The 14,310-nt window shown below is 35.6% G+C and overlaps 2 protein-coding genes across 2 annotated transcripts; one reads left to right on the top strand and one right to left on the bottom strand.

Moving 5' to 3' along the window:
* Positions 1–383: 383 nt before the first annotated feature.
* Positions 384–4,415, top strand: LOC107804803 (GDSL esterase/lipase At2g30220-like; the record flags this gene model as incomplete). Its single annotated transcript, XM_016628735.2, has 3 exons — positions 384–1,091; positions 1,257–1,512; positions 1,618–4,415. Coding segments are annotated over 3 exons (1,173 nt in total), but the record flags the coding sequence as incomplete, so codon positions are not given.
* On the bottom strand, positions 2,155–4,515 carry LOC107804802 (exocyst complex component EXO70B1). The gene has a single exon (XM_016628734.2). The coding sequence runs from the start codon at positions 4,242–4,244 to the stop codon at positions 2,367–2,369; it is 1,878 nt and encodes a 625-aa protein (XP_016484220.2). The 5' UTR covers positions 4,245–4,515; the 3' UTR covers positions 2,155–2,366.
* Positions 4,516–14,310: the final 9,795 nt, after the last annotated feature.

The raw sequence follows: 14,310 nt of genomic DNA, 5'->3' as shown, positions 1-14,310 counted from the left end.
ATTCAACACTAAACTATGTCGAGACAAACCTCAAATAAAGCTCCCATTAGTGGTCAAGAATTCAGGATTACCTTCAATCTGAAAGATCACTAAAGAACTAATTCAATTTGCACTTCATCTATGTAATATTACCCTCATTGAATTGAATAATTAATAATGAATAAGTTGACTCTCAATAATAGATCAAGCGAGGGACCAGAGTCTCCAGGTTTTTAGCGCCCTTCATTAATATAGTCTAATAAGCAATTGCACTAACTATTAATGAGGTCTACGCAACTATTAATACTTTCGAATCCTTATAATCTCTATAATTTGATGAAACCATAGGCATATTTAATTTTCCTCCAATATAATTTTCAGAACCATAAATAGGATTTTTTTAATACTATTTGTTCCACTACGTAAAAAGGACTACTCAAACTTTTCTGTTCCAGATAAGAGCCAATGCATATATTTTGAAAAACCAAGAACGCCTAAAAGAAAAGAAGAGTTTGTCCATGGGTATTACCAGCTTTTTTTTCATCCTGTTGGTGCAACTCTGCAATGGCAAATCCTTGCCCAAGTTCTCAGCCATCCTCATCTTTGGAGATTCAACAGTTGATACTGGCAACAATAATTACATCTCTACGATATTTCAAGGTAATCATCGCCCTTATGGCGAAAACTTCCCTGGCCGGATTCCGACAGGAAGGTTTTCAGATGGAAAACTCGTTCCTGACTTTTTAGCATCCATGTTAGGCCTTAAGGAATATGTTCCTCCTTTTCTACAACCATATCTATCAAAACATGATCTTCTAACTGGCGTCAGCTTTGCATCTGCTGGCTCTGGTTACGACGACCTAACCACAGCCGCATCTAAAGCAATCCCCATGTCCCAGCAAATAAAATATTTTGAGCACTACATAGAGAAGCTCCAGGGGATTGTAGGAGAAGAGAAAGCTCAAAAAATTCTCAGTGGTGCTTTGGTTATCATCAGTGCAGGGACTAACGATTTCATCTTCAACTTCTATGATATCCCAACAAGGAGGAATCAATTTAATATAACTGGATATCAAGATTTTTTGCTGATCCAGCTCCAGAACTTTGTAGAGGTAATATAAGTCCATCTTTATTTGATCCCTCCAGTACCCCCTAAATCGACTATGAGGAAATCATATATCCAACCACCAGTGAGACATCGTTAAACCATACTAAATTGCAGGTAGAGAAAAATAAAAACATTTATTAGTAGTCTCATTGTTACATTACCTTTTCAGGATCTATATAATCTTGGATGTCGTAAGATGCTTGTTGCCGGGCTTCCTCCTGTTGGCTGTCTTCCAATACAAATAACTGCAAAGTCCCCATTTCTCAGAAAGTGCATTGAAGAGGAGAATTTTGATGCTCAATCCTATAATGCGAAACTCACAAGGTTGCTAAAACAAGTACAAGCAGCACTTTCAGGAAGCAAAGTATTGTATTCAGATACATATCATCCTTTCATGCAGATGATCAAGCATCCAAAAAAATATGGTAGGCTTCCACTCTCCTCCAAATTCCCTTAAGCAATATAAAACAAATATTATATTTATGAACAGACAGCATTACCTTTTCTGATGTAAAAGATCGATTTGACAGGATTTGTGAAAACTAGACAAGGGTGCTGTGGCAGTGGTACATATGAAGCAGGTCCATTCTGTAACAAACAACGCCCTGTCTGCAAAAATGCTTCTAAATACTTGTTCTGGGACAGTATACATCCTGGTGAATCAGCCTACCGGTATCTTTCCAATATGGCAATGAAGAAACTACTGCGTCACAAACTATCACACAACAAAACTCATTAAGTGACTTATACAAACTTCAAGTTCCTTCAAGTATTCTGGAACTGCAAAGTTACAAATATTGTATCCAAGTATGACCTAGTGCTGAAATTGGCTACCGGGATATCTTATTAAACTTCAATATGAATGAAGTCATTTAAAGTGCATGTTTAAGGAAAATGATTAGCTTCGACAAAGGTTTGTTTCTTGTCTGGTAAGATATTGTCTTCTCGTCAGAGAAGGTTTAGTTCCGATTAAAGATTGCAATAGAGATGAACACTAAAAGTTATATTCATTTCTGAAAGTATTAACTAGCCATATGGCACAAAGCTCTTCCAACACAAGCAACTAATTAATCAAGCCTGAGATAATGGTACTGCATTCCAGTAGTTTTCATATGGTTTCCATTAATGCGTACAACAAGTATTAGAAGGCACGTTTCAGAGCCATGACAAAGGCCATAATTGACCATGATTACATGAACATGCAACAAAATTTCTAAAAGCTAAACTAGCATACATATATGGTACAAGAGATGCAATCACTTGCTTACAGACTTTGTACTCACTTCCTGCCACCACCTGATCCATTGTTCCCCTGAAATAACTCAGTAATTCGAGCTTCAACATCCTCCACACTAAACTTGATATGCCTCTCCACGTGCCTCCCAGTATCGTGACTACTCTGCAACCTTCCAACAAAGTTGCGGTATGCTGGAGACAAAATCCCAGCTACGGAATTCTTCAAATCCTCCTTCAGTTGCTCATCAAAGATTATCCAAGTGGATTGTGTTTTACATATCTCCTCAAAGTAGGAATTGAATAACTTAAGCTTTTCTTTCAAAGACCTTGATGCTCCAGTAGGCGACATAGCATTATTATCAATCTTCAGAGCTGCCAAAACCTTACTCCATGAACTTCGTTGATAATTGATGTGATACTGCTTAACTTTGGATGCGTGCTTCCGTATCCAATCATCACCTAGAAGTAATCCCAACTCACTATCTTTAACCTTCTGAACAATGTATCTTTCATTATTCATCATAAAAACAGCCAATAAAGCAGAGTCCTTGTAAATCTTGGATTTTGCTTCCAGATTACTCTCAAGTAACTCCATGGTCCACGCCATTTGAACAGCCAAGGGAGACGATGAAAGCACTCTATCATCCACTTCTCCTCTATAATCAACAGCACTAGCAGACTCCTCAAAAACCTGTTCAAGAGAAATCCGGGACCGACAAGCTGCGCGGAGATAATTCATCACGTATCGAGTAATCGGGTGGAGTCCGCCACCTGGAACAGGTGTTTTGGCAGGATCGCGGCGAATCAAATTCTCCAACTCCATAAAAATCCCTCTAATAGCCTCACCTAATCTTCTCCATATAGTCAAAGCTTCATTCCTCAATAACACACAGTATTGATCCATAAACAACAATTCAAATTCAGGCATCAAATCCCTAAGCGCCTCATAAACATCCAGCACCTTGAAAAGTCTCTCCGGTGCCCTACTTGAGATGGCAACAGCATCAGCAAAGTTGAGAAGCTGAATCGTAGAACCTCTAGAAACTTCCATGAATGACAGATCAGAAACAGAGTTGAATCCGAAAAAGACGCGATCGCATAGACGGCGTTCACTCGGGAACAGAATCCGGAGCGCAACATTGACCGCTTTGACCCATTTCTCAATCTCGTCTTCCAGCTCAGTCCACTGCATTTTCTGCACTTCATCAATACTCAGCTTCTGCAACCCCAGTCTACTCAGACTCTCCTCCAGAAACTCTCTCCTACACGCGCTGTACGCGTGCGAACACTCCTTCCCGTATCCGGCGGCCACCATCCTTCTTGCGATCTCGTGAAGATCGCTGACGGTTCCCGCCGGTAAAGCGTCAATAAGGATGTCGTAATCTGTAACCGGATGTGCTACAGGAATCTCACTGTCATCTTCAGCTTCTTCGGAATCAGAGGAGTAGTTCAGATTCGCTGCCGGTTCGCCGTTCTGGTAGCGCGTGAGATCCAAGGACTCAGCAGCGCGTTGCATGAGGGTTTTGAACTCATCCTCCAAACGGAACATAGCTTGTTGGAGTAAATCCTCAGCTTTATCAAGAGAAGCAGAAACGGATTTGTCAGTCGCCATAGGGTTCCACTCGCGAATTGTGGCTATTAATTCGTCAATGGAATCAAGGAAAGTGGCAGAATCAGCTGAATCGGACCATATGGGATGTTCGGTGGAGACGTAACGAGAGATCTGACGGTGAAGAGATTTAAGGGTTCGTTCAAGTGAAGCACAGCTAGTGGGCTGATCATCAGTGAGCTTTTCACGGAGACGATTATCGAAACTAGAGAAGATTTGAAGAATATCATCAGTCATAGTATCAGTATGACCAAGAGTTTTAGCAATATGACGAGCAACAGCTATGAGTTTTTCTTCGCCATTTTCAGCCATGTATAAAAGTGAAAATGCTTCTGTTATTGGGTTTTCCAAATTTACTAATGGGGTTTTCCTTTGAATGATCAGTAGTAGTACATGAAATATTTTTGGAAAATTTTCAGTTGGACTTGAAATTTGTGGGAGAAAGTGAGATGCTTGGAGAAGAAATGTGAAGGAAAGGGAAAAGGGAAGAGATGGGGGACCCACAGGAAGTCATAAGAAAACGCGCTTTCTGTGAAATACAGCGGAATATTAAAAGGGAAAGTTAAAAGCAGTTTAAGAGTTTTTATTAAAAGAAGGTGATACAGATACCACGGGTTAAGACTCTATTGTGGTCCGGGCCGGCCAGGACTGCAGGCCAAACGGACCGGTTCAAGCGGGCCCGGTCTTTAATGGTGTATAAGTCTGTAGCGGGTCGGTCTAATCCAAATAGTCCGTGAGTCCGAGACCGTTAAACCCAGGACCAGCAGGCGGGCCTGGGCCGGTTCAACCGATTTTTTTTTTAAAATGCCCAATGGTCAGATTTTTAAAATCTAGCCGTTGGCCATCAAAATTCAACTGTTTGACACTTTAAAAAATAGTCATTTGGCCCCCAAACTTTGTTTTAACCCCAAACTTTTTATAATTACACTTTTTCCCAATTCTCAACTATAAATACCCCATATTCTTTCATTTTTACTCACAAATTCATCAATCTCTCTCTAATTTTCTTCTATAATTGCTTACTTTATTATTGCAATTTCGTAAAAAATTGTGAAGTTGGTGAATTGAAGTATTCAAGTCTTCAACGATATTCAATTTTCAAGAAGTTGTTCGTCAATTCGGTAAGCTCGTTCCAACTCTTAAGTTTTAATATTATAGTTTTGTTAGTTTTATTTAGTATAATTATAATTAATATGACATTTTCTTTGAAATTTTTTTTGGTGGTAAGGGTAAGGGAAAATCTAAACTTGGTGAATCTAGTAGCCAAGCTACTACTCTTCCCCCGCCCCCGACCCAGACCTGTTACCCGTCCTCATTCACCTATTATTCTTGATAGTGATAACCCTTGTTTTCAATTTTTCAATAGTCAATCTTGCCATGATGTTGCACCAGGTCAACAATTAAATGAAGAAGTTATGAATGCTCTTTATCCTAATGAAACTATCTTTGAAAATGATGAGGAAAATGATGATTTAGATGAAATGCAACCGGATTTGGATGATACACCTACTAGTCCTGTTAATAACCCAAATGATGCCCCGCCTGATCCTCCTGTAGTAACCCCTACTTTTAATAGACAACCTGCTAAACGGCCTGAAACATCTCTTGTTTGGTAATTTTTTACTCAACTAAGAGAACAAAATAAGGCTAAGTATAAAACTTATGGGTCTCAACTAGTTCATAAATTTACTGGAGACCGTAGCGGTACGAGTAGTTTGACTAGACACATAAAGACACACCCTAGAGATAAAGCTAGATTTTTACAAATGAAAGCTGTGCAAGAGGGGACAAGTGTAGATACTACGGTTAACCCTAGTACAGGTTCAAATCTAGTTCAATCGGGAATTAACACTGTTACCGGTAGCATTTTATATTATGATCCAAATAAAGATCGTGAAGAATTGGCAAAAATGGTTACTGTTATGTGCTTACCCTATAGTTTTCCTTCTAACCCTCATTTTGTACATTATATTAGAAGAGTTTTTATTCCTACTTATAAAGGATGGCCTCGCGCAACCGTAAAGAGCGATATTTATAAATATAAACATGAATATGAACAATATTTGCGCTATTTATTTACTCATATAGATTGTCGCATTGCTATTACTACTGATATTGGTAGAAGTGGTAATGACTGTGATTATCTAACTGTTACAAGTCATTGGATAAATGAGGAGTGGATAATGCAAAAACACATTATTGCTTATAGAATAATTAATTCACGCCACACAGGTAAGTTTATTGCTAACACAGTTGCAGATATTTGTAGATATTTTTGCATTAGAGATAAAATTATGTCGGTTTCAGTGGATAATACTTCTATTAACACTAACGCTATAGGCTTGCTTACAACTACACTAAATCCTGCATTTAGTAATATTTTTCATGTTAGATGTATTTGTCATATTTACCATTTAATCGTAGGTGCTGGTATGAAAGTTTTAAATGTAAAAATTAAAAAGGTTAAAATGGCTCTTGATCGACTTTTTTATTCAAACCGTAGAAGTAGATTTAGAGACTATTTTAAAAATGTGATGAATTTGGCCTTAGAGAAAGAAAGGTTCTTAAAGCTTGTCCAACTAGATGGAATTACATGTATGAAAGTTTAGTTGTTGCATATGAATATAGGAACCTAATAAGTATAATGCTCGTGTAGGTGATGGTGATGATGATGATGATGAGCACCTTACAAATCAAGATTGGAGTAATGTTAAAATGCTTGTAGACTTTTTAGAACAATTTCATATTGCTAACAAATGAATTATCTGGCCAATATTATCCTACTATTTCTAACTGTTTAGTTTATATTGTAGCACTTGTAGATTTATTTACTCAATTTTCAGAGGGTGGAGTAATTTATCAAGAAGCTATTAATTCTATGAAAGCTAAGTTTAAAAAATATTTTTTTCCTATCCCCCCCATTTTTGGTGTTACTGCATTGTTAAATCCTACAATGAAATTAGGAGGTCCTCACTTTTGGTATTCAAAAATTTATAATGCTTTATCACTTTCAGCTGAGGAATTTGCTACACTTGGAGATGCAAAAGCCTCAATTAAAATAAATGCTCAAACAATTTATAATGCTTTTCAACTTGCCTTAGATCAAGCTAGACCAAATGTTCCAACTCCTACTTCGTCTAGTTCGCAAGCATCTAAAAGAACTGCGGGCCTAAAAGCCCTTAGTTCTTGGACGGAGTTTAGGGGTTTTCAAGGTGATAATTTTGGTGATAGTTTACAACTAAATGAGCTTAAAGTTTATTTGTCGCAGGGACTTGAATAAGAGAATCCCGACGGCTCCTTTGATGTTTTGGAATGGTGGAAGGACAAACAAAAATACTATCCGGTTCTTTCAAGGATGTCTCGAGATATTTTAAGTGTTCAAGCTTCAATAGTGGCATCAGAGAGCGCATTCAGTCAAGCGAGACTTCAAATCGGTGATCATAGAGCGTCTATGAGGGAGAGCTTGGAAAAATCAGTACTCTTCAGAGATTGGATCCGTTCGGAAAGAAGAAATTTTGGATTTGCAGAATCACAACCAGAGATAGATGAAGCTTATAAAGAAATGCTAGCGGAACTTGCACAGGATGCTGCTTCGCCCGGAAGCGGTGATGAACAAGCTTCTTTTCCACCACCACCAACGAAAATTCCTCCGGATCTTGAAGGATTTATGAGATTTGTTAGAGATAATACATAGACTAACATGTAACTTGTATTTTGGCACATCTTCCTTAGTTTTTTTTCCCTTTTACTGGTGGTATTAGTACCTTGTTGTGCTCATTCAATTGGTGGGAGGAAGACTAAGAAAGATATTATCATTCTTTGTTAATGTCGTAATAGTAAAATATATAAGACATTCCCTTGAATATTTCTTTGCAATTTATTTTGTGTTTAAATTTGATATAGTATATATATTATATATCTAATACATATAAACTCTCTCTTGTAAAGACTTTTAGCTTCTTAGCTTCTTCATTTTGTAAATCAGTTGAAGTAAATAAAGTTTCGAAATTCAGTTCACCATCCTCGGATTCTTCATCTTTCTGATGTTAATATTCTTGATGCTTTGACTTTAAATGTGAAAACGCATGGTTATAATTATGCGCCTGGTTCTGAACTTATATGTCTATCCTATAGGATTTATTTCAAATTGTTATCTACTTTGAATCCTAGATGTAAGTTATACGATACATCGGATCAGACCATATTGGTAGAAACCAATTTTGCAAGGTCCAAGGTCACCACTAGGAGACCTATTAGGTGGGAAGAAATTAATTTTCCAACTACTTGGACTTTAAATTCTGTTATATCCCCAAGTCAGATTACTAACGACTTGTCGAATACTGAATTTTCGCATGTCACTCAAAATCCGGATGGTAGAATTTGTATTCAATTTGATGATAAGTCTACTATTTATAATAGACATTCGTTTTCTAATCATAGACTTCTACTTGCTATTCAACATATTTCCCCCGTTGAACCAGTCTACGGTCCAGCTCGCAATCGTGCAGCCTCTTTATACACCATTGCTAGTCAAATTAGTAATAAGCCTGATCAAAAGGTTAAGGTGGTTGAAAGGGTTAAGGTTAACCCTCAAACAAATATTGTTCAAGACAATGACAATATTTCAGATAAAGATATTCCTTCTGTATCCGAGATGGATTTCGACCCCAATAATATTTAATGATTCCACACCAAATTGATTTTAACCCCGGTTCTCGGGCACGTAATTATATTCAAAAGGAATTTTTTAGTAATAAATGGAACCAGTTTAAAACATGGGTTTTTGATACTTATAGTAAAGATGATTTGAACAATATATCTCAAGAATTTTATGAAACTTGTGCCCTGCATAATCAAATTATGTATTTTGTTCCTTGGTTTATAACAACTTATTTGCCTCTTTATATAAAGGTATTGGAAAGATCTTATAAAGATGAGAGTGGTAATATTACTAAAGCAATTTATCCTCCTCAGGCTCCCTTTATTCTACCTAATAATACTGGTATTACTTTCACTGCTTTTCAAAAATTTATTGATGATAATGTGGCAGCTATTAGTATCGCAGAAATTAATAAATTGATTTCTCAAAACAATTATTTGGGTTTGTATGTAAAAATTTTAGGAGAACATATTGGTTCTCTTGATAAAAAACTTGATGATTTGACTATTTTAATAAAAGAAATGAGTACAAAGAAAGGACCAACTGATATTGCCTCCACTTCAGGAAGTAAAACACTTGATCAAGCTATTCTTACTCACATTCAAAGACCTCCTGAGATTCAGGATTTTAAATTTAAATCTCTTGATGACTTTGCTCAGCTTCTAGATAAAAAGCTTTCTAGTTTAAATATTAGACCTATTGATTTATCAAAAAATTTTGCTGATAAGATTGAGACCGTTTCTGATTATAAAACTGAGACATGGTCAGAGTTTAATAAACTCAAAGGTATAGTTAAACCAAATAGTAGGTATGCTGACAGACCAAGGATGCAAACTTATTATTATCCCCGTCCTACTCCTCAAGATGTGTTGATTGAGGAACGAGATTGGAATCAGACTAATACGTCTTATAGCGGTTCCGAAATTTATGAATGGAATCTTGATGGTTTAACTGATAGACAATTAACCATTCTCGTACACAGAATGCTTATGTATTCGACTATCTGTAAAAGTGTTAAAAATACGGATAGAACTATTTGCAAAATAATTATTGCAGGATTTACTGGCCAACTTCGTGGCTGGTGGGATAATCATTTATCTGTAGAAGAAAAGGCTTTTGTTATTAATGCTACAGCCGTCGACGAAGGTGTTGATAATATAGGTATGGCTCTAGTTAAGGGTAGAGAAGATGCTGTGTATACTCTTATCCTTACAATCTTAGAGCATTTCAATGGTAGATTTACCTCAAATCATGAGACCATCCGAACTTTACTTAATGGGCTTAGATGTAAGACCCTTAGTGAATTTAGATGGTATAAAGATACTTTTATGAGTAGAGTTATGGAACTACCCGAAAATAAATATGAGCATTGGAAAGCCAAGTTTATAGACGGCCTCCCTTCCTTATTTGCCGAAAGAGTAAGGGATGTATTAAGGGGTAGTTACGGTGAGATTCAGTATGGTAATTATACCTATGGCAAACTTATAGGAGTATGTACCCAAGAAGGATTGAAATTGTGTAATGAGCTAAGGCTTTCTAGACAGCTTAAGATTGATAAGCTTAAAGAGAAATCCCAATTAGGTGACTTCTGTACCCAGTTCGGTTTACCCGGAACTTCTACTCAAAGTAGGAAGAAGAAAAACAGATATCATAGGTATCCTTACCCGGATAGCCCGTATAAGAAAAAGAGGTCTAGATATAGGCCTAAGGAAGAACGTGATACTAGAAAAGCGCATCGGAAATCTACTCGATTTACGAAGAATAGATCTAAAAGAGATCTCGCTGATATTAAGTGTTATAAGTGTGGAAAGTTTGGTCATATTTCTCCAAATTGCAAGCTTCAAAAGCTGAAAACCTTAGAACTCGATGATGAGTTACGCGATAAGGTTTATGGCTTGTTATACACTTCAGGATCGGAATCTGACTATTACTTTAAGACTGAATCTGAAAACGAAGTTGAGTTAATTGATTTTTCTGATGATGATAAAAATGTTGATGCTTCTTGCACTGCTTGTAAAAGTGATATTTGTACTTGTGATAGTGACGAATTTTATAAATTGCAATCACAATTTCATAACCTAAATATGAAAACTATTACATCTGATAATGTAATAGAACTTTTAAAAGAAGTAACAGATGAAAAACTTCGTGAAAAAATTATTAATTTAGCAGCAAGCTCTAGTTCTAGTAGTTCAAAACCTTTTGAAAAATACAAGAACGAATTTGAACATTTTGCACCTTATTCTTTATCTGAAATTAATAGACGGCTTCAAAAGTCCGGTACGCCTAGCAGAGACACTTCTTTTGATGATTTAAAAGAAGAAATTGAGAATTTGAAAAGGGATATTAAGTCTCTTAAGCAAAATCAAATGATTTGCGATCACCAAATTACTCAAATTGAGAAAAATAATTCTCTACCTGAATTTTCAACTAAAGAAATTTCTGAATTTTCTAATGATAAAGGAAAAGTAATTTCTGATCTAACTGAAGAAAAGTCTGATCTGTTTTTAGGTATGATGCAAATTATTACTGCACATAAATGGTATATTAAATGTACTATTTTGATCGATAATAATTTTTCTATAACTGATATAGCTATGATTGATAGTGGTGCTGATGTAAGCTGTATTCAGGAAGGATTAATTCCAACTAAATATTTTCAAAAGACCACTCATTTGGTTAAATCCGCTTCTGGTCATGCTTTAGATATAGAGTACAAACTACCAAATACCCATATTTGCCAAAATAAAGTCTGTATTTCTCATTTCTTCTTTTTGGTAAAAAACCAGTTATACCCTCCAATTATACTTGGAACCCCTTTTATTAATGCTATTTATCCTTTTAATAACATAGATGAACATGGTTTTTCTGCTACTTATCAAGATAAAAAGATAAGTTATTCTTTTGTTACAGATCCCGTAACTAGAGATATTAACGCCTTGATTAGTATGAAACAAAGGCATGTTGATTTATTACAATTAGAAATATTAAGCATGAATATATTCGATACTTTACAATCTGCTAAAGTTTAGCAAAAGATTAAATTGATTGCTGAAAAGATGGCTGTTGATGTTTGCGCCGATCACCCTAGTGCCTTTTGGAACCGGAAAAGGCATATTGTAACTCTTCCTTACGAAGAAAGCTTCTCCGAGGATGATAGTCCTACTAAATCTCGACCTTGCCAGATGAATGCTGAATTAGTTGAATTCTGCAAAAACGAGATTGATAGTTTGTTACAAAAGGGTTTGATAAAACCCTCAAAATTTCCTTGGTCATGTTCTGCCTTTTATGTTAATAATGCTGCAGAAAAGGAACGAGGTATCCCTCGATTAGTTATAAATTATAAATCATTAAATAAACATCTAAAATGGATTAGATATCCTATCCCCAATAAAAGGGACTTGCTATCTAGATTATATGACGCTAATATATTTTCAAAATTTGATTTAAAATCAGGATATTGGCAAATTCAAATTTTTAAAGAGCATACTTATAGAACTGCTTTTAATGTTCCATTTGGGCAATATGAATGGAATGTTATGCCATTTGGTTTAAAGAATGCCCCTTCTGAATTTCAGAAAATTATAAATGATATTTTTAACCCTTATCTAGATTTTATCATCGTTTATATTGATGACATATTAGTATTTTCTAAAACATTGGAGATGCATATTAAGCATCTTGATATTTTTAAGAAAATTGTAATACAAAACGGTTTAGTAATTTCTAAACCAAAGATGAGTCTATTCCAAACCAATGTTCGTTTTTAGGTCATAATATTTGCCAGGAAAAAATTACCTCAATACAAAGATCAATTGATTTTGCCTCAAAATTTCCTGATGTTATTACTGACAGGACTCAATTGCAAAGATTTTTAGGAAGTTTGAATTATATATCCCCTTTCTACAAAAGTTTATCACGAGATCTAGCTCCTCTATACGATAGGCTGAAAAAGGATCATAGGCAGCCTTGGACTGACCAGCATACTGCGTTAGTCAAAAGTATTAAACATCGTGTTAAATCTTTACCTTGTTTAACCCTTGCTAATCCAACTTGGCAAAAAGTTATCGAGATAGATACGTCTAACGTTGGCTATGGAGGGATTTTAAAACAAGTGAATCCCAACAATAAGAATGAATACCTGATAAGATTTCACTCTGGTAAATGGACCGAAGCCTAGAAGAAATATGCTACTGTGGCTCATGAAATGTTAACAATTGTTAAATGTGTTCTGAAATTTCAAGACGACTTGTATAACCAAAAGTTTTTGATAAAAACTGATGCTCAATCTGTTAAATATATGTTTGACAAAGATTTTAATCACGATGCTTCTAAACTAATATTTGCTAGATGGCAGGCTCAGCTGGCGCCTTTCGATTTTGAAATACAATACAAAAAAGGAATTGATAATTCCCTTCCGGATTTCCTATCCCAGGAATATTTAGAATAAAGTATGAGTTATGATACCATGACTTTAGGTGATAAGGTATTAATCACGATTCTTAAAATGATTAATTTAAACAGAGACTTAAAGAGTCTCATACTTGATAAAATTATGGCTGACATTATTAAAGATATTGAAGAATAATGCTCTAGTCTTAAAGTTATTACTGATATTCTTCAAAAAATTGAAAATGAATTCCCCAGCCAGGATTATATCGGCAATAGAATTCTGATATCTTTTTTAATTACTAATGACTTGCTATTTATGTAGAATGGACCCTTCATGGGCCACCAGGGGCAGAGGTAGGGGAAGATCTTCCCCTAGTAAGTCTTATTCTCAAGGATCGTCATACGGATCCTCATCAAATTCTCCAGTAATACAAAGAGGAAAAAGGAGTTTGATAAACTCGAAGGTACCTCATACAGGTGAATCATCAGGACATTCTATACATCTGGAAGATATTCCAGAAGATAGTCCTTTATATGGACATCTGCAAGCTTATTTGGCATCCAAAAAGCAAAGTGATACTTTTGCTTCAATTGCTAAAGAAGAAGACAACGATGATATCAAGTCATACGAAAAATTACCAAAGAAAGAAATGATATTTCTCCTTGAAAATTCTGAGATTCAGAGAAAAGAAGAACCATGGAAAATATTCCAGAGATATCTGATTAATGGATTATACTACCCGGGTGAATCATATAAAACCCGCACTTATTATGAGACTATCCTAATCAGTACAGGTAGTGCAGAATTCCAGCACTTTTCGGGTTATAACACAAATGAAAACGTTTATAACTTTTCAAAAGTCATTATCAAACAGATTATATCTGTTGAAGAATGGGGGATTTCAACAATATAAGAAAGGCAGATAAGCCTTAATAAATCACCTATGAATTTTACTTATTGGGATTATATCCAAGCATTTGATAGGGTGCTTTATTATAATAATGAGAGACATAAACATACTTGGTTTATTAAAGTATGTGCAAAGGTATTTACAGGACCAATCCCTAACTGGTTTTTAAATTGGTGGTCATACCACGGTCCCACAACAAAAATTCTACCTAAACCATTCCTTAAGTTATACAAAGAATGGGCAAAAGTTTCACCGTTCCTAACCGAGTTATATCACGCAGATCATATCTATTACCTAGAAAAAATTGATCAAATTTGCTTCTTTATTGAATTCTCTATCCCATGGATTCATAAATGGACTCCTGAATTAGGTTTTACGAAAGAACAAATCCCTTGCTTATATAGGGTATTATACA

This window comes from Nicotiana tabacum, chromosome 10 (genome assembly GCF_000715075.1).
Source record: "Nicotiana tabacum cultivar K326 chromosome 10, ASM71507v2, whole genome shotgun sequence".
Lineage (NCBI taxonomy): Eukaryota > Viridiplantae > Streptophyta > Magnoliopsida > Solanales > Solanaceae > Nicotiana > Nicotiana tabacum.
This window is presented reverse-complemented; position numbering and strand designations above follow the sequence as displayed.

Coding starts and splice junctions, on each gene's coding strand:
- LOC107804802 (XM_016628734.2), bottom strand. CDS start 4,244: ATGGCTGAAAATGGCGAAGAAAAACTCATAGCTGTTGCTCGTCATATT.